Source organism: Pyxicephalus adspersus, chromosome 1 (genome assembly GCF_032062135.1).
Source record: "Pyxicephalus adspersus chromosome 1, UCB_Pads_2.0, whole genome shotgun sequence".
In the NCBI taxonomy this organism is placed as follows: Eukaryota; Metazoa; Chordata; class Amphibia; order Anura; family Pyxicephalidae; genus Pyxicephalus; species Pyxicephalus adspersus.
The window spans coordinates 10443084-10463613 of record NC_092858.1 but is presented as its reverse complement, the minus strand read 5'-3'; the positions used below and the strand labels follow the sequence as shown (position 1 = coordinate 10463613).

The following is a 20530-nucleotide window of genomic DNA, read 5'->3' as shown; positions in this document are numbered from 1 at the left end:
ACTTCCAGTTATTTGTAAGACCAACATCCATATACATATCGGATAAGTTTGCCTTTTTCTGGAAAATGGTAACATGGAAACATGATTTTTTCCCTTTTGTAAAGGGAAAATGTGATGTCATATCTAGCTTATATAATTTGATTATTCCAGGGAAGAAGACTGCAATATAAATCAGCAAAAAATTGCTTTGCTAGCAATTGTGAATAATTGCAATATCCTGTGGTTTTGGCCAGAGGGTAAAAGTGACTCCATTGGATTTGATTTGCAGCTTTAGTTTGGTCTGCTGCTAGCAACATCTCATTAGGTCATATCGCGTTAAAATTACAATTGACTCATTTGTGTCCTTTATTTTGGCTGCCATTTGGCTTTAAGTTTGTTTTCTTAACAATAGAAAACTTACATTGGCAGGTGGCAAGGCACTTTAATAATATATAGCTTTATCTTGTTGCCTCAAATCCTCTCATGCTAATTGTCCACGGGGATAGGATCGGCATAATGTGCTTGACATGAACAGCTGTGCTTTATACTAGAATGCCTGGTTCAGTCCGTGTTATTTGCCTTATATATTTAACTGTCCACATTTCTTTTTTGTTCTTTCAAATTGTGTGATCATTTTGTATAATCAATTAATGAACAAAAATTGCAAAAATAAAAGCCAATTTCAAAAATCAGCTTGACTTTAATTTTTTGAGATTATTACTTTCTTCTTTTTGCTTTCTATCCTTTTGTTTAATGCATTGCTGTTGAGTTATGCATGCTGCCTTTTGTTTCATTCTTGCCCTTATTTGCATGTCTTTTTCAGACCTTATGTTGTCGTTATCTAAATACGGTGTGAAATTGCCTTATCCAGAGCTACCCAAAGGCACTCGGAACTCACCGAGGGCTCCCCAAGGCGATAATTCACAAAAGCAAGACTTGCAGCCTCCAGTGCCAAAGCCAAGAACTTTGAGAACAAACGGTCAGCCGAACGACCGTTCAAACTCAACTCTTAAGAGAGACGACTCTTTCAATGGCAGACCTCGAGGAATTTTAAAACGCAGGTCAAGTTCAAGCTCTACAGACTCTGAAAGTATAAGGATATCTCAGAGCGTTGAGTCAAACAAACTTGTTGTGCCAGTCTCCCCCATTCTGGAAGCTGGACAGAATAATTACTTTGATGAACAAGATGCGGTTTCTGATAACTCTACAGACAGATTTAAACAAGTGAGATTTTCTGAAAAAATTCATCAGAGGCCACCTTCTCCAAGCCCGGAACCATACAACGCCAAAGAATTTGGTGAATATAGAATTTTGGATCCAATTTTATCTCTCCATCATTTAGATAATGGATTAGGGGACCACAAGGATTTAGAAGACTCCATACAAGATCATAATCCTGACTATGCTGACCAAGGCGTTTCCATGAACAAACAACCACTTTCTATGGAGATTAAAGGGAGACTAGAGACCCCAAAAGAAGACTTGCCTGAAAAGAACGATGAGTTAAGGATGGAAGCTAATGCTGCCATAAACCTAGAACTCTCATCCAATTCTTCTGGTAAGGGATTCGGAATGTTGTGCATCACATACCTTAGACCCTTGTGCATGCATTCATTCTTTAGAGTCATTCTTAAGATGGCTCATCAGTGCTACATCTAAACTTGGTGAGAGAAACCATCATCCATACAGCTGGTAATAATTTACATTGTCCGCATTGCCAAGTATTTAATTCATTTCTCGCTTACAGTAAATGTAATTCCTATTTGTAGAAAGCTATGCTACATGGTTTTATTACTGTTGACTTTTTATGTGGTTAAAACTTTTTTTTTCATTTTTTTTTTTTAATTTTGCTTCCATCACATTTTGAAATATGGCCAATGCATGCCAGACCAGTACCAAGGTTCCATGTAACATAGCGCTGCATAAACAAATATACGAATCTGCCTTTTAATCACGATCTTAGACCTGTGTGACCTAAATTTGGTGTAATTGTGTTTGAAATTATGCAAAAATTCATGTTTTCTGATAACAATGTAATGTTTAATAACTGTTAATTATGTATCTTGTGATCATATATGTTTTGTCTATGTACATGTACGACAAGTTTATTGATGCAATTTATTTACATTGATTTAAGGAAGAACTCCCAGAACAGATTGATTAGTTTTGGGTGGGCTATGGCAGGATGAATCACTTTTCTTTATTACATGCCCAGGAGAAGACTTCTACTGCCCCAGTCATCTGATTTTATAGCTCCGAATACTCTTCTCAGATGTATTCCAAACCAAACTTCCTAGACTTCGAATTTGGCAAGGGGTTTACCATATTTACAAAGCTTTCTGTATTGGATTTGACTTATGGAGAGGAATGGGTCCCGTGCCCAGGGTCCCAGAAACTTATAACAACCTGCTCAGTCTGCTCAAAACCAATAAATCTGTTTTGGGGGGGAATGTCCCTTTTTAAATGATACAATGATGGATTGTCCACAATTTGTTCCATCTACCTAAACTGGATTTTTGTTTTGTAGGTGGGGAACCTCTTTATGCTGTTGTGAACAAGACTCCAGCAGCCTCCTCTCCACGTCAAGATCAAGGTAAACAGATGTGTTTTATTTGTGGAGAGCGGGTGACACTAATTTTGGCATGTTTGTGTGAATATAATTAATTTAACAAAGTGCTTTGAACAAAGTCTTCTGAACAATCAAAAATTGCTTTGATTATGCATGCAAATTGTTGCACAATCCAAATGATGTTGGTGCCTTCATAAGACAATAGAATGTGGTAAGACTTTTTAGATGATATTAGAGAAGCCCAAATTTCACCTGCTAGCATTTAAACTTTTGTACATGTTCTTAGTAGTGCAGAGATGAGTTGCTTCATTGTGTAATTTGTGAGGACTATTTAAATGCTTGTTGGTTGGAAGAATAATCCTTAGCATGCTCTAAACCTGTGCCCAAGTTATGGAATTTAAAGTAGTTACATATTCCTAGCCAGTAATATGATTACCACTGACCTTTCTAGCTGCTTGTACTGTAATGAAATAATTCTCAAAGGTCGCAACAGACTTTATAGCCAGATTTTGTCTGTTTCTAACAGCACTTTGGTTTTAATGGATGGCTGACATTTGCTTGTAATAAAACGAGAGCTAATAATGCTACCTTTTTAAAGATAATTTATTCCATACCACCTATAGGGGTGAATTAGGCTTGTGTTAAAGTAGCTTTATTGCTCAAAACATGTAAATCTGTTTTGTATAAATAGCCTGGACAGACCTTCAGGTATTTACAAGCCCTTACTTGCCTTTGTAGCTTTTGGCATGGTGGAGCAATTCATTATCCATCACCCACTTGTCTGTGTTTGGGTTCTTGGCAGTCTTATTTCACTCTTCTTTCTTCCTGCAGAGACTTGACAGCTAATAAATGCAAACAAGGATCAGGTGTAAGGTTTACATTGAGTATATACCAAGGAGAATATAGTGCCTAAAGCTAATAAAAAATTAACTAGGGTCGGACTAAATCTGTCATTCAAGTGATTTGCTCCACAGTGCCTGCAGCTACAGTAATCCGTTTATAGAGTTGTTTTTCATTGGAGTATATATATTCTCCATTCTCCATATATATGTCCCACGGCATCTAGGCGAGTGTGGCATGACGACTCATTCATGCATAATAATGGGAATTAGCAAGCTCTTGTACTGTGTTGGAAGGATCTCAACATCACCCTCTCCAGCAAGCAAAGTCTATATCTACTTTTTTTTATTTGCACTGGGGCTTAAAATGCAACAATTGGACCTTTTTTTGCGTTGGTTTTTTTTTTGTTTTTTGTTGAAGGTTCTCTTTTAGAATATGTAAATATTTGAGCGTCACATCCTGGGAGGATATTCAGTAGGGTTAGTTGAATTTAATCTCTCCTGAAATAGTTTGCGACCATAAACATAAGTATTGACTTACCTTCCTGAAAAGGACATTACTGTCCATCACAAATTACAAGGTATTCTCTACTGGGTTTTGGATATGATTCATAATTATAGAACCATTTAGGATGTATACAACAACCACAGATCAGGTGCTAAAATTCTACTGATTTCTTAATTAGTATAAAATGTAGGTGAAACGCAGGTAACATTGCTAGGACGAAACTTTTTTTTTTTTTTTTGCATTGTAGGTACAGGGTAAAAGGGCTAGAACATGCTCAAACCTTTATGCCAAATGTAAGTTTTCTGCAGAGGTTAACCCTCTGGCTTGCTGATCATTGTCAATGCTTCTGTCAGTTCTTCTAGACAAGTTAGTGCTTTTGTCTTAAAGGCAAAAATGTAATTATCCTCTAATTGTATTCTAGCCAAGGCAATGATTTATATTTTTTTTTTCTTTTTAAGTGGTTGCTTTTCTGTAGGAAGTATAAATTGTAGTGTAGGTAGATGAAAAATGCATGATCCGCAATAACTATATATTTAGTACTGCTAGTTCTTTGCTTTATTTTAGTTTAAAAAACCACATTTTTTTGTGTGTTTATTTTAAGTAATTTTTTAGGTATGGTAATACCTGGTCCATACCATCCTAAACCCACCATCCTGCAGTGCTGACGTTAGTGGGTTTCTAGTTTTATACGCAAGAAAATTTTTGCCCTTCTGCACTGCAACCAAATATAAAAGTAAAAACAAATGTAGCATTTATTATAAACTGTATTGCCTTTTTTTTCTTTTATATGTGAATTGTATATCTAAACATAAATAGGTGAACTCCATTTCTAAGAATTTGCGTCCTCTGCCTACCATGCTGACCGTTTTTGTTATTCTGGGAACAAGTATGCAGATAGAAGCAATTGATTTTGTGTTGATCTAATTGGTTCCTCTGTGTCTATCTAGCAAAAACTATTAATTTACAAGATTTAGTATTGCCAGTCACAGCCCCCACATTTCATTCCTTGCATAAGGTTAATGAAAAGTAATTAGATTACATTTGCAATACCTGTCAGCTGTCTTGTTTGCTAGTAGAATTATTATTCTGTGCAGCTACTTTTATGATCTAGGCACTCCATACCAGAAAGCATAGCCAGCTGGGTTGCACGCTCATCTCGAATCCCTACCACTTTGCATTGTGCATTCTAAGAACTGCTTTTAGTTCTAGTTATTCTTTTAATTGTTTTAATACAATGATACAATAATACTCTGAATACAATGGTAAGCACCTAGAACCCCTATTCAGGCTTTTATTGCTGTTTGCATCCATCCTCAAATAATGTTGACAAAAAGTATGAAGAAATTTGGATTTTTGCTGCGTTTTCTGTCCCTACTTATAGTGGTTTCTGGGCAAATGGAGCAGATAAATCTCCCCATTAGGGACACAGACATCACTAAACACCTAACAGCTATTGTAATACTTTCCTTCTTTATCCAAAACAAAAGGGCTAATTCTTTTTTTGTTGTCTATATATGAGGTGATGAAAGTGGTGTTACAGTCTAGTTCAGTATTCCTGGGGGTTCCTTGAGCAATGCACAATTTTGGCTATCTGTAAGGGTGACATTGTTCCAAATGGCCTGCAGTGTAAGATCCAGTCTTCCCTCTGACCACCAAGCTAATGTACTGTGATCTGTACGTATAGGATTTACAGTAGGGGGTCCTCGAAGATCTGAAAGTTATTTTAAGGATTCCCTCATGTTAAAGGGTGAAAAAGCTAATCCAGTTGATGGGTTGTATTCCTTTAAAGGAAGGTCTCAGTAGGAATTACTGTTTAGTCCTACCCAGGAACAGATTAGGTAACAGGGCAGTTCAAATGCCATGAATGGCCCCACTCCCTGCCTTCCTATTGTCAATTTTTTTGGTTTTACTAAATGCAGTTTTCAAATGATGGTTCTGTGCAGCCATGTATCATGCCACGTATGCAGGTTTTGGGCTTTCAGCAAGCAAAGATCACATAACCAGTCATAAAGAATCCATCTCCTACCTTTTGAGAAAACACTCAGATCATTTTCCTGTTATACAAATGATTGCAGTTTCAGGGTTTGTGCTGTAAATGTATTTTCCTAAATAAAACATAAAAAGCATGCAAGTGGGAAAATATTTATTTTAGCATGCCTGCTACCAAATTTTGTGTTTGGGCTGAATTAATTTTTCACGTGAAGGCAGAACATCGTCTATGTGATTCTCTGTGTTTAATTGGTGCAGATGCCCAGGGGTGTAACTAGGATAGTGGAGCAAGGGTAGCTGCTCAGGGCACAGAGATGGAAGGGGGGTATATTTTTTTGCTCAATGGATGTAAATTAAAACAAAATTAAATAAATAAATGCCTTTTGAAGCATTGGGAAGTTATTCCAATTCCTTCAATTTTTAATATTTATATTCAGTAATTTATGTTTATACATATATATTTCTTAATTAAAATATACTACATTTACCATGGTAAAAATGTCTGGAGTGTGAAATCGTTCTATAATTGGGTTCAAGAATTTGGCATAATCTGAATTCTTGATTTTATGAGGTGGGGAAGGATTGGGGTAAACTCTGTGCCCAAAATCTCTAGTTACACCTCTGTACTGGATTGTTCATCATGCTTGTTTTACCTGTGTTGCAACAATAGCATCTGGAAATGGTTAATCTTGGTTTTCCCACAGACTTTGATTTGGACGATGCCCTCATGGAGCCAAGATTTCATGGCCAAAGAGGGAAGACTCAAAATATTTACCAAAATGAAAAGCTGGTGGAGTTTGGAAAAAGTTTTGGTGGAGAAGGAAAAATGGCATATGAGTCCAGTTATTCTAGTAAAAGTCCCAAAGAAAATAACCGCTTTTCTGGTGAAGAACGGTTGACTCCAGAAAGGGCTCGAAATACTGAAACTGCATACAGTAATGATGATCCTGTTGAGTCTGTGGCTTATTGGAGACGGCCTTTTATGTTGGAGAACCAGGAACCAAGAAGGCTTTCTTCGGACTCGGCCAAAGAGCAGAAAACTTCCATACTACAGGAATACCCAGGAGTTTATGTAAAAGCTGAAGATATATTTAGTAAAACCCATCCAGAAAATCAGCCTTCTAAAACTACCCCTGGAAAATACAGCAAGGAGACTAAATATAAGTCTGTTTTTCTCCAAAATAGGCATGATGCTGAACCTAGGCCCGTAGGATTGACAGTAGCCCAAAACGTGGCAGAACCTTTCAAACCCAGTGGTCATCTAGATAAATCTTTGCTTTATGAAGAGAACGAAAGAAAAGATATGCCTAGATCGGCACATTTTAAGGTCATGTCTTTGAAAGACAGAATGAATGAAATGCCAAGGGAACAGATGTCCAACCCTTCCCAGTTTCAGAGCTTAAAGCATTTCTGGAATGTAGAGGAGAAAAATGTGCCCAGAGGAACAGCAGTTACATCACCCGATAAAATCCTTATGCAGATCTCAAGCAGAAATAATACCACTAGAAGTGATCCTAAACAAAGAAGCCCAGGGATACCAGCAGATGAGGTCCTAATTCCAAACACAATGGACAGCCTTTCAGAAGAGGAGCAGACGTCTCAGAAAGTAGCTTCATGGTTAGCCCAAACACCAACGGTTTATGGTCAGATAGATCAGAATGAGGATCCGTTTACTGGGGAGGAAATTGTGGAGCATGTCCAGAAGACAAAGATACATAAAAAACCTGATGCAGATTTTGCAAATGCTCTTGAAAAACTCAGAGAGGAGGCTTTGGAAATCCCTAAGACAACTGAAACTGCAATTACCATTTCTCCTATTTCTAAAAATTTATTAGAAACAAATGTTCCAGCTAAAGATCTTCAGACCACAGACAGAGGATTTTATACACGAGTTATACAGATCAGCAACAAGGAATCCCCTACAATAGAATCTCTTGAGGTGGAACCAAAAAGCAAACCCATTGAGGCAAATGTAAACAAAACCATAGATCCAGAAAAGTCCTTCAGTGAATTTCCAATCCATTTTGAGAAGCTCAATTCTGGTAAAAAGGTGCAAACAGAATCGACCACTCTGCCCAATGTGAAAAGTGGAAGTGTTGCAGAAGAAGTCATAGAGAAATCATCTGTACCAAAAAGTCAAGATCAACAGGATTTTATCTCTGCTTTAAAAAGGTTAGAAATTGAAGCCTCTAAACCACTGGTTCTTCCAGATGTTGACTATGAAGATGAGCAATCTGAACAAGAAATCAGCCAAAATATAGTTAGTCCTGTGAAATCATTTAAAAATCGCTTTGAACATTTTGGCTCCGACAGTGATGGTAATGACTTTGAGACCCCTTCTAAAGATCACTCTGTTGAATACCAACCTCAGTATAGCTATGTACCTAATAAAGAACCTGTTACTGAATCCACCAACCAACTGGAAGAAACTATAGAAAAGAGCACAGTGCCAAATAGAAAGGATAATGAAGATCTCCATGTTGCCTTAAGAAAATTGGAGCTGGAAGCCATTGAACACCCATCTGATGACGAATTTGTTGTTGGCGTCAATCAAGAGGTTAAGTTCGCGAAGCCAGAACAAGTTGGCATCAATCAAGAGGTTAAGTTTGAAAAACCTGAAAGTCTATCAGACCTTTCAGAGGATCATTCTGATATAAATCCAAGTAGGAGATCTGAAACAGGCCAAACAGACACATTTGAAGAACAGGAAAAGCTTCCAGTGGCAGAAGAAACCATAAGTGCTACCAAAGTTGAATCTCAAGAAAGCAGTGCGGACTTTCACAACCGCTTAATGCGATTGGAAGAACAAGCAATGATTCCAGAAGAACCTGAAGATTTGTTGTTGGATGATACAGTTAAGGTTTCCCAGGTTCCAAACCGAGAAGTAGTTATTTCTAAAAAGGTGTTCTCCAGTGCGGAGTCCATGCCTACATTAGTTGAGAACTCAAGTGAGAGTGGGAAGACCAAAGAAGTTGATTTGCCAAGAAGTCAACCAAAGGACCTTAATGATCTCAGATCACATGACTCTTCTCACTACGAAGAGCTGGCAAAATATTCCCACTCTCCGCAAACCTCTGGCTCATACTACACGGGAAATGGAGATATGCTATGTGAGAATTTCTAATTTTTTATTTTTATGTTTATATAGAACACTTAGATTATTATAGAAGTTTATGACCTAGGTTTAAGTTAATCCTTCATTTGTGGGATGTTGACTTTTTAGATATTTTATTTGTCCTCTTGACAAATATACAGGGATAATCTATCAGAACTGCTTTTTGTTTTCTGATCTCGCATAGGTAAATGGTGTTATCAATCAGTCACAAAACATTAAGGATTAGTCTTAACCGTGGCCAGTATACATAAGCCCCAGGTCTTAGTTTTCCTGGCAAATGCAAACACTAGTTTAAATTTCTCTAAAGGAATTATTTATATGAAAGTATCTGAATCTGACTAGGTATCCATCTGCCTTATGCAATCCAATTCCCAGCCAAGACTGAACAAGTGAGAAATGGCAAAAGGGTACAGTTATGTTTTAGTGCTCATGTGTGACTAAAGGGCATGGAGAGTTACAGATGAGCTCGTAAATCTGCTTCTGAAATTTTCAAGCTATACAGAGGACTTTCACAGCTATTATCACCCCAAAGTACAGCCCCCTCTCCTTTGGGAGCTTTAAGATATATGTTGTCATAAGTTAAAAAACGGACAACTATTCTCACTTGGGATGGGCGCTATTTTGCCCATATTTCCCATGTGCAACGTTGATATCGTTACTGTGCTCCAGTTGTGTAAAAATCTTCACTGTCTGAGAATGTGTTTTGTGATTTGCCCTTCTAAAGTTTCATACTGTACAGCATTTTTCTCTGACAGCTGTTGGAAATATCAGACCCCTTTGAATGCTATGCAGCCCTGACATCTGTAAGCATTCTGTATGAAACACTTGGCTTAGATGACCTCCCTTTTTTATTTAGAAAAAATATAAACAATTGGAACAATCATTTGTAACTCAAATCTTTGGCCTGTAGTATAATATGGTAAATCATATCATGATAAAAATTACTCATTAGTAATAAAAATTACTAATGTCTCTTTAGTCCAATAATCCCCTTTCCTTTTCCTGATGCCTCAACAAAAAGATGAAATCCATCCACTTCTACTGACGCTTGAGTTAAATGTGTGTATTGGTAGAATTATCAGTACAAATGTAGGGTTGGTTTGCCCCAACTGAAACAAAAACAGGGAATCTATGCTACATTCCTATAGCTAATCCTGCACTTAAAGTCTACACCAATCTTCCAAAATCCTGAAAAGCACCTTCCTGGACAATTTAGTTGAAGATTTGATTTGGGTTAATCAGAAATTAACAATGCTTTAATAAATATTTGAGATGTCTTTCTTTCATGGTAAAACTATGATGGGAGCTCTTGATGCTGAGATTTGCCTCTGCTCCATGCGGTGATGCGGTGTACAATGAGCTCCCTCAATCTCTGCCAACTTGTCAGGTGTTCTGTGCACATGTGCATGATAGCTGTCATGGCTGGGTATAGACAATGAAGTCAACTCATCCTGGTACCAAGGCTTGCCAAGATTGTAGAACAGGGGTGTGCATTTCATGTTTATTCTAAGCAAGTTTGCTAGCAGGCAGGTAAGGGGAGTTTATTGCAGAGGAGCCATTGTCCGTCTCTTCTACAATAAGAATAAAATCTTTCTGGTAGCAGGGGTGATTGGTTTTGGGAAGCAAAGCCCCACTTTATGATTGGTTTTAGCCAGGTAAAAGGGGAACATTGAAAACGTTTTAAACTAAACTTTCCATGAATGGTTGTTTCTTATTGATTGTCTATAATTGTCCTAACTCCTTTACCAACAGGCAAACTCCAAGACAGAAAATTGGTTTGTGATTTCAAAGAACTGGGGGTGGGGGTAATACTTAACCTCTGGTTACTGGATTTCAATGACTGGTTTATTAGATTATATAGTGAATATATTCTTGTTGTTTTAGATGTTGTTGCACTATATTAGTGTTTAAAGAATGGGACTAGTCAAATCTATACATACCAATTAACCTTTAGCTGTAGATATATTGGAGTTGCCGCTGCATATTTCGCATGCATTTTGTGCACGCTAACTTTTTTTGTGAGCCATTGTCTACATTCTTCTGGTTTTAATGTATATGCCAAGTTACGCACATTTTATGTTCAGTTGAGTCAGGGACTCGCTGAGTACAAATGCCATAGAATGAGGATGACCTGATGAGTATGATCAATTTGCTTATTTTAAAGTTAGTAATTTTCTTCTGATCTAAATTAGATTTTAGAACAAATGCATGAAATGTGTCTGTAAAGTAGCCACCCACCTACCACATAAAACTAGTAGACATGACTCTTCTGCAGTAAACTCTTCTTACCTGCCTGCTATCATTGTAGGAGCTATTGTCCATTTTAAATTGGAGTGGATGGCCATCAGTGTAGTGATTTATGGTGCGGACAGGGGCATATATAACTGTAATATCCTTATGAAGTGGGATTGCAATGATATTTTGTGAGTCCCAACACCATTCGCTAAACCTCGAGGGCTCCGGATAAACAACCTGCTTTATGGTAATGTTCACTTCAGGTCTGATAGGCACTGCGTGGCATACAATCTGCGGAACTGCTGCCTGTAAAACCTCTTGCCCTATAAAATACAACCATTACTTATATCAGAATCGGTTGCTCTTAAACAAAAGCCTTATTTTACAGATTGTTTGGCCACAAAAACTATACGTTCATTTTAATGTGTTTAACTGGCTGTTGACGTTTCCCAACTTTTTATACACTTTATTTTATCAGTTGTTAAAAAAGATGATGTAATGTCAGAATGCACTTCAAGTTCTTCTGGTTACACCTTATTTCACTGAATGTTTCCAGTAGACTGTTATTGTTAACCTATTCATAAAGTTAAAGTAAACCGGTCTGTGAAATGGTCACTGACTTGGGACAGGAATGCATACTCTTTGCATTAATGTACCTATACTGAGAGATGATGGAAACTGCCAACGCTGAACTCATGCGATAGCTTGCCTGAATGTAAAACTGATCTTTTGGTTTCAGTAGATTGTCATACACCTGAAACAAGAATGCAGATAACTATGGTGCACATTGTCCTGTAATCTGCTAAACACCTAAACTCTGCATACTTATTTTTGGTCTGTGCTTCTCAAAGCATTAAAGGTAGATGATCAGAGAAAGTAATGGCAGATTACATAATTGATGTGTATATGTCCACTGACATGTAATAAATCAAAAGTCAGTATGGGTTCCAGACAAGTGTTTCCAAAAGGAGAGGTCATCACTAGAAGCTTTCTTATTGTTCAGCCACTATTACTAAACATTGCTTAGTTTTAGAAAAGTTCCCCCCTCATGTCCTGTGGGGTCAACAGAATAGAAAGCAAAGGAAAATCTCCCCAATGGAAGCCAACATTTTAATTATACTATACATAACTAGATAAAAGATTATAAGTAGTACATTTCCTCCATTTACAGTTATAGAAAGGAGTTCATTTTTTTGTTTCAGATGAGAAGCCAGAGGTTGGATCTCCTGAAGTTTCAAACTCAAAGCAAGGTAAGCCAGCAGAGAGTCCAAAAGATTTGGCTTCACTGAAAAATGATAAATATGAGTATGAGGTCATGAAGGCACAAGATGAATCGATAAGTAAAGTTCTAGATTGGTTTAGTAGAAGCTCAGAGATGGGGGACAGCCCATCATTACCTGTAGATGTACTACAACCATCAAAAGAGAGTTCTTCACAAGTACAAATTCCGATAAGTGTAAATGAAAAGGAATCTGAACTCAATGAAAAGAACGCAAAAACTGAACCCACCACTTATCCAGAGAGTCCCAAAATTGTAGGGAAACCTAATTCAAGTTTATCAGTAATCCATATCCAAAATGAAGATAACTCTGACATACAAAGTATTGAACCTCCTGCAACAATTAGTCTTATGAAGGTTAATTCAATTCCACCTGAGCAATTAATTTCTGAAGAGACTCCCTTGCAATATGGTAAGAGTGTTGGTGGCTCTGGCAAAATATCTTACCAAGGAACAAAATCTTTGCAAGATAATAGACAATATCAAGAAGCAAACTATCTGGATACATTTGAAGAGGACAAGAGTTCTGAAGAGGAACACAAAGACACAATAAAGGACCCAACACCTGTAGCTGAGTCCGTATCCAATCAGGAGATCTCTGAAATGGTTGAGAAACCTCATTCAAGGTTATCTTTAAGCAGCACGGATACCAGTAATGACCAGTCACATGGAAATGAGGAAACTCTTATGACACAAGTCGGCAGCATAGAAAATGCCTCTCCCCCAAGGCTGATAGATTCCAATATAGAAGGTGCAAATTGTCTGGAATTTGGTAAGAGTGGAGGTGGTTCTGGCAAAACATCCTCCCCCGGTCATGAAATTTCTGATATTGAGAAGCGTCGGCCAAGTCTATCATTGAGCAGCAGAGAAAGCACTGATCATGAGCAATCAGATGATCTGCTGACACCAGTCCATGTCATGGAAGAAGAATTGGTTCCTCCTAAAAATCTAAATCCAGAAGATAAAAATTCCTTGGAATTTGGAGCAAGTGGATGTGGATCTGGTAAAATGTCCAACCAAGCAATGAATAATCTGGAAATTGATTCACAGCCTCAGGAAGTTAAAGATTTGTTTGACAAAAGTGAAGAGCTAAAGCTTGAAAAGGAATCGGAGGGTTTTTTAAAGGAAGAAGCTTTAATTCCAAAAGATAAGGGAGAAACTCCAAAAACTGGGAAAGCACCTGTAAGTGAAGCAGGGCCTCAGGAATCTGAACGAAAAGACATGCTAGACGTTTCTGCAAATCGAGACTCTGTAAGGGAGGGTGTTCGGAAAAGAAGCGTTAATGATATAAAACAATTTTGGGAAGGTGACAGGGCAGCCGTTTCACGGAGCAGTTCAGTTGACAGTGATGATCGTAACAGCCCAAGCCTTGTGACTTTTAAAAAGGTAATGGTGGAAGAGGAGGAGAATTCATTGCCCCCTATTAATCAACTCAAATCATTTTGGGAAAATGAGAAATATAGAGAAGAGGTAAATGCTAAACCACCAGATAGTTCCTTAGTCAACATTAGCAGTCTGGATGAAGATCAAGTGCCTGCTCTAGACTCTAAACCGAAATTTAAAAAAAGGCACACTTTTCATTCTTATCTTGAAAAAGAACAAAATGCAACTAGCGATAAAAATCCACCCAATAGAAGTATTTCACTAAGTGAGACTACAAATGACGATCTAAAAGGCTGTCAAAAATCAACCACATTTCAGAACTTAAGAAGCTTCTGGAATGTTGATAATAAGGCCAAGAGTAAGACTCTTAAACCAAATGATTCGGCACTTTCAGACAGTAAAAACAGGCAGTTTAGGTCTAATCCTGATTTAAGCAAGCAATCATTTGTTGCAAAAATAAAATCTAAGCTAGACTCCCAAAGTTTAGAGGATATCAGAGAAGATACACCGACTGGCTATCAGGTTCAGCCGGTCAAAGAAGTACGTAACCGAAAAAACATTAATTTCAGGGCATTTGCTAAACAAAAAAGTAATAATGATGATCCAAGTAATTCTGTAGAAGTTCAGGAAAAAGATTACAATCCACCAAATTCTATTTCTGTATCTGCTGAGACTCAAATCAAGTCAAAACCACCAATTGATAATCGGAAAGATGTTTCTGAATTTGTGGTTAAATCCTCCCAAAGAAAAAGAGGGAGTGAATTTAGTCTGAGGTTACAAAAATTAAGGGACGAGCTTTCAGATGAAAAAGCAAAGGGAGGTTGTTTTTCTGTTAATTCTGAATGTATTCCAACAAATGCTCTAGCAAGGGGAGATTTAGAAAATAAAGTCCTGACAGACAATTTAAATGGGGACAAAATGCATGAAAAAGAGCATGAGCAAAAGCCCGTTTGTGCAAAACAGATTGTACTTGATGCTGCAAAGTCTTCTGTAGATGCTATTGCAACTCCTTCTCCAATAAACACCAATGGGAATGAAAGCTTAAAAGATGGTACGGCACAAATCAATAGTAATAAAGAGGTTAATGAGACAGTTGAAAGCACCCTAGTTCCACCACCAAAGCATTCTGGTGACTTTGATAGGGGACTGCAGAAACTGTATAATGAATTCTTGCAGGAGTCTGCTCATCCAGATGTTAAACTAAGCCAGAAGCCATTTATAAACATACAAAGTCCTGAAGAGAACTATAGCAAAGTCTTGACCGTTTCTTCAAGTAAAAATAAAAGCAGCCCTCAAAGTTCAAGTAAGGAAGGATGTTCCCCATTCCAGCAGCCTATTGTAATAAGTCTCTCATCAAAAAAGATGTATGTAGACAATGAAGGTGCTTTTAGTCCACCAAGTCAGTCTGGTCAAGGATCAGAGGACAATGTTGTTACATCATCTTCAACAGATCCACAAAAGGACGCGCCGGTAACTTTTGAAACTTCTACAGTTCAAAAAAACATTGATTTTGGTGACGAAACTGAGCCTTCCAAGGGTGAAATAGCTCTAGCACAAAAACAAAGTAAAAAAGAAATTGTAGAGCGAATTGAAATGCCAACTCTTGTGCCTAGAGCTCCATTCAATTACTTTGATGAAGGATTGAAAAAATTGTATGAGGAGTCAAGAGCATCAAATACTTTTCAGGCATTGCCAGTTAAAGAAAATTCAGTGATGAATGAAATAGCAACATCTGCTTCTCGAGATATTGAAGAAGAAACTGGAGAAACTATTGGGAAGGGCTTGGCAGCAACAAAAACATACCATGATGGATGTTCAGAACCACTTTACATGCCTTCTCACCAGGTGACTTTAGAAGAATCGCAGCCCAGATTTAGTGAACGCAATGTGGTGGAAGGCTGTGGGCCTCCTATAGGAAAAGCAGCTTCTGTGGAAGATCTCCAAAATGAAGAAGGCCAAGAATACCCTTCAAGGACCAATTCAACTTTTACAGCTATGAGGCAGAGTACACCAGTGAAGGAAAAGGATAGCTCAATGCGTCGGAGTACGCTCGAGCTTTACCTTGAAGTTCCATATCGAAAAGAAATGTCCAAAAGTATGGACTTTGAGCTTGGTGGCTTTACTTCGGATTTCGACAACGAAAGATGTAGGTTTCAAGTCTTAATTGTTATAGCACAACTTGCCAGTATTTAATGCTTTACTAATTTTGTTGCAGGAAACCATTTTTTTTTAACTTTTATTTTTCCACCGTTGCTTTTTGTTTACATTTATTTTTTACACATACACCTATAAGCATCCTAAATGTCTTACCTTTTTATATTTTACATTTTGTATGGTGCTCACCTACTTTGTTTCATGACAGGTATGGACGAATCGCACCCCATATTGAGTGCATTGAAAAGGAGCGAAGCTAAAATGCTCAACTCCAAAGCTGTGCAGATGGTGTCCCCCACAAGTACAAGTGAGGATGTAGCATGTCTGCTGCCTCTTATGGCCATACTAAACTAGCTAACATGCTTTAAACACCCTCTGCTCCATAACACTAACCCTCCGTAGAAGACCAGGGGTGCCTTGGGTGACCTGGCACTACGTATTTTGATGGCACCAGAAGCATTTGTTCTAAGTATTTTTATTATAAATCCTCCATCACTCATCATCTATTAGGCTGTAGACGACAAAGGCTCTGGTCTCATCTCTTATGACTAAAAAAAAACAAACAAAACGTTCTGCATGTTAAGATGTATTACATGAGCAGAAGACATTTTCTCAGTTGTTCTACAATGCAGCTATTTTAGCTCGGATAGTTCTGTTTCAGAGTCTTGGATTGGGTGAAGTCTCCAGTATTGATAACTTTCTTTATAGTTTAGCTGTTGGTAGGTATTGGTTGAATAATTTGCTCACCTGATGTGATAAATAATCAGAAAGACTTTTTGTTTTGGTGGGGTGATGATACATTTTTCACATTATCTATAAAATAATCTCATTTAGACTTTGAACCCAAAGTGCCACCATCATCTAGATCATAGTTTATCAACCAAAGATTCGGTAGAACCCTAGAATTCCTCCAGAGGTTGCTGGGGGTTCCTTGAGCAATGAGCAATTTGTGACTCTTAGGTCAGTTTAACTGACCCCAATGATCTTTTTCGGATATATTTAAAGGTGACATACTTCCCATTGGCCAGCTATGGATATAGTAATCATAGGGTTCCCTGAGACCTGAAAATTTTTTTTAAGGGTTGCTCCATGTTAAAAATGGCAGAAGATGGTCTAGACTATTAGTTCCTAACTTTTGTACATTTACTGACCTCATGAATTGCCCGTTATAACCCCATAGTTGGACGTTTTCATTACTAGCCCTATTGGGTACCAGGGTAAATTCAAATTATAATATTGGCTTGTTTTTTTCTTTATTTATATTTATTTACTTTTAAATGTATTTTGGGTTCTGTCATTCAGAGATTCTAATTGGTTTCCATGCCACTAGTTGAGAACTTCTACCCCAAAATCTGATGTACTTTGTAAAGCCAGAACTGACTGTTGGTTTCAGTACTAACAAGAGGTGGGGATTGGGGCAGAATTTAAACCCTTTTTACTGTACTCAAAACTAAACCTACATCTGGGTACATTTCAGTTAAGTTTCAGGGTCTCCCCTGTAGCTCCCAGCTATGCCAAAGATCATATCAGATCCATGTCCTGCTGCGTAATGGGAGATAAACAGCTCTATGAACCATAATCATTCAACTTTTTGCTATGGGTATTGGTTATTCAAAAATGTCATGCCAGTTACAAGCTGCTATCTTGGATCTTTGTGTTTATTGATATAAAATAATTTATTCTAGCAAGTTTTAGCTTTTTAAAAGGCAAAGATGCCACAAGTTTAGTTAGTAAATCTGAAACTAATCAACAATCAAGACACTGAAGATATGGTTATGTTGAAGTAATATACAAAGTCACTGAGAAAATGTCTCTCTTGCCATTTTGAAATGCATGGCTATGTCCCTAACGACTTTGTCCTTTCTTTCCTTGTTTTGAGGTGTGTGGTTATATTAATGAATTGTGTTTATTTATATTAGCTTGCATTGCATTGGCTCTTTGTAATGATGTTTTAGATTTCTGGAAGATTACAGTCCTTAGATGGCCCTACAAGCTGGTTTCAGATGAACTACCTATGAATTGTCTGCACCATACATAACAATTCTCAATTGAACACATTTATACTGCTGCTCCCTGTTGAACATTCTCTTGTGTACCAGCCTTGGGCAGGAGCTGTCTGACCCAGCTCTAGCCCAATGTTTGACCCACACCTGCATTACTGGTTTGGAGGTCACAGGGCTGTTACATTTCTTGAAGCAGTGGCCTATGCCCCATTTAATTACTGGCCAAATGTATTAGACTTGTTGGATCCCAGGTAAGCATAGCAGTCCCCTGCATTCCAGCTCCATGGTTTGCCAGGTCATATGGTTGGTATTTCTTGCAACCTAAACCACATGCAATGCAGCTGCAGTCATTCATTTGAAACCCAAATTACAGGACTGTGAGTGTCTGTCTTTTGGCATTAGCTGCAGTGTGTTTCCAGTGTCATTTGCTCCACTTTGCAGTTTTGAGTTGAAAGCATCCTAGTGCATGAATGCATGTGGGGGAAGTCAGCCATAGTAATTAGTGCAGCTCTCTACCAGTCAGCATCCAAACCAAAATAATCTTTAAAATGAAATTCTTCATAACAATGGTTCTAGCTAACGTCAGGAAGAATCTGCATTCCACAAATGGCGAAAATGTGCGAAGACCCATATATTTATTGTAAAGTAGCAGCATGTAAATTGCAGAAACGGTCAGCTTTGTGCCTAGTTTTGTACCTTGGCTTTGGAGCAAGTTGACTTTTGTAGTCCTCAAACCTGGCAATCACCGTAGCACAAACCTTTCCATAACTGAGGTTTCAGTGTTTTAAAACCAAGAGGACATGAAGTTTTGAAATTCCATAGCTGGTACAAAATAGTTGACATTAAACTATAACCCATATATCCTCAAATAATAGCCATTAGCCAGGTAAGTTTTATACTTCTTTAATTGCACGGGTTATCTGCTTTTTAATGCCACAGCTGTTAATACCTAGCTTTGACTTTGTATCCTGTAATCCCCTGCACAGCAATGGAGGCCGTGCTGCTTCTGTACCTTCTCTATTCAATCCCAGGTGGGCGGGAAGTGACCAGTCTGTATTGCCTAACTGCAATAAAAAAAAGTTGGGTCTCTACTGTGGGCTCTGTAGATCATGGAACTGGGTGGACAGAAATTAAAGTTAAAAAATTGCAGATAAAACTGCTTCCATCTTATGGATTTATATTAAAATGCAAATATTATGGGTTGTCTGGAGCTCAGCTTTACTGGAAAGTTGAATTTGTAGTAATACCACCCTGCCAGTACAGGATTTTATAATATCTCCATACATATTTGTGACATTATAACACAGTATGTTATATAGCACTGACCTATTACGCAGCGCTGTACAAAGTCCATAGTACAAACGCCATAGTCTTGTCACTAGCTGTCCCACATAATCTAATATCCCTACCATAGTCATATGTCATTACCACAGTCTAAGGTCAATTTTTGAGAAAGCTAATTAACCTAACTGCATGTTTTTGGAATGTGGGAAGAAACCGGAGTACCCAAAGGAAACCCACACAAACACGAGGAGAACCTGCAAACTCCATGCAGATAGTGTTCTGGTCGAGATTCGAACCTGGACCCAGCGCTGCAAAAGCCAAAGTGCTAACCTCTGGGTCACATTTGACATGTTATGGTTCCTTATTAAAATTTACTAACTGTACTTATAAAATGTATGTTGTTAGATTGTGAATATGTTCTAACGTGTCTGTCCATTCTCTCAATAATAATACAAACATTTCTGTCCCATACAGCTGTGGTTTAAAGTGGAACTCCACAAAAATGGCTAAATATAGTTGCAAATTTACTTTTTTTTTTACTTGCTAAAGAAATTATAATTTTTTTTTAACATCCACTCCTGGGATTTATGTGCCTGCTACTCTATGACCAGTAAGACGTCATTGGATAGAAGTGATTTTGCTGAATTTTAATGAGCATGGACATAGGCAGCTGGATAAGGGTTGTGACCAGCCTGGCTGTGCTATGTCTCACATTGGGGTAAATCACAAGATTGGATGTACAAATCATTTGGCAAATAAAATTGTACTTGTGCATATTTCAACTTTATATTCAGCTGTTAGCTTGGAGTTCTGCTGTCATTGTATTGTTGTGTTTTCTTACTCTTCTGCTTTTTCCTGGACAGATCAATTAAATTCAAGCAACCCAACAGAAGTGACATCAGGTACCTTATTACTGACTTGTTTTTTTTCCATCTGTAATAAATCAAATGCAAAATAATGTGGAACCCAAGCGAAACTAGTTTTTGGCTTCATTTTCACCTTTGACATGATTGATATTCCCAGACTTAGTACCACGCTTTAAATCCAGGCCTATATATGTTTTCACCTATACAATGTCAACAAAGTTTTGTGAGGAACCTCCTATTACTCTGTGAGCAATAGGAGGTTAGAGTTTTGGGAAAAAAAGATTTTTTTTTTTTTTACCTTTTTTACAAATGTATTTTTTTATCATC

At 37.7% G+C, this 20530-nt stretch overlaps 1 protein-coding gene across 8 annotated transcripts in view; it reads left to right on the top strand.

Annotated features, from left to right (window-relative positions):
• The first annotated feature begins 774 nt into the window (after positions 1 to 774).
• The window catches only part of SYTL2 (synaptotagmin like 2), a 33345-nt gene continuing 13589 nt past the window's right edge, over positions 775 to 20530 (top strand). For 3 of the 8 annotated variants that reach the window (XM_072402210.1, XM_072402199.1, XM_072402190.1), the window contains exons 1-5: positions 775 to 1537; positions 2507 to 2572; positions 6589 to 8994; positions 12437 to 12484; positions 20201 to 20239. In XM_072402210.1, coding sequence (XP_072258311.1) covers positions 790 to 1537; positions 2507 to 2572; positions 6589 to 8994; positions 12437 to 12484; positions 20201 to 20239 — 3307 coding nt within the window. In that variant the 5' untranslated portion in view covers positions 775 to 789. The other 5 variants (XM_072402182.1, XM_072402237.1, XM_072402227.1 and 2 more) reach the window with 5 other exon arrangements.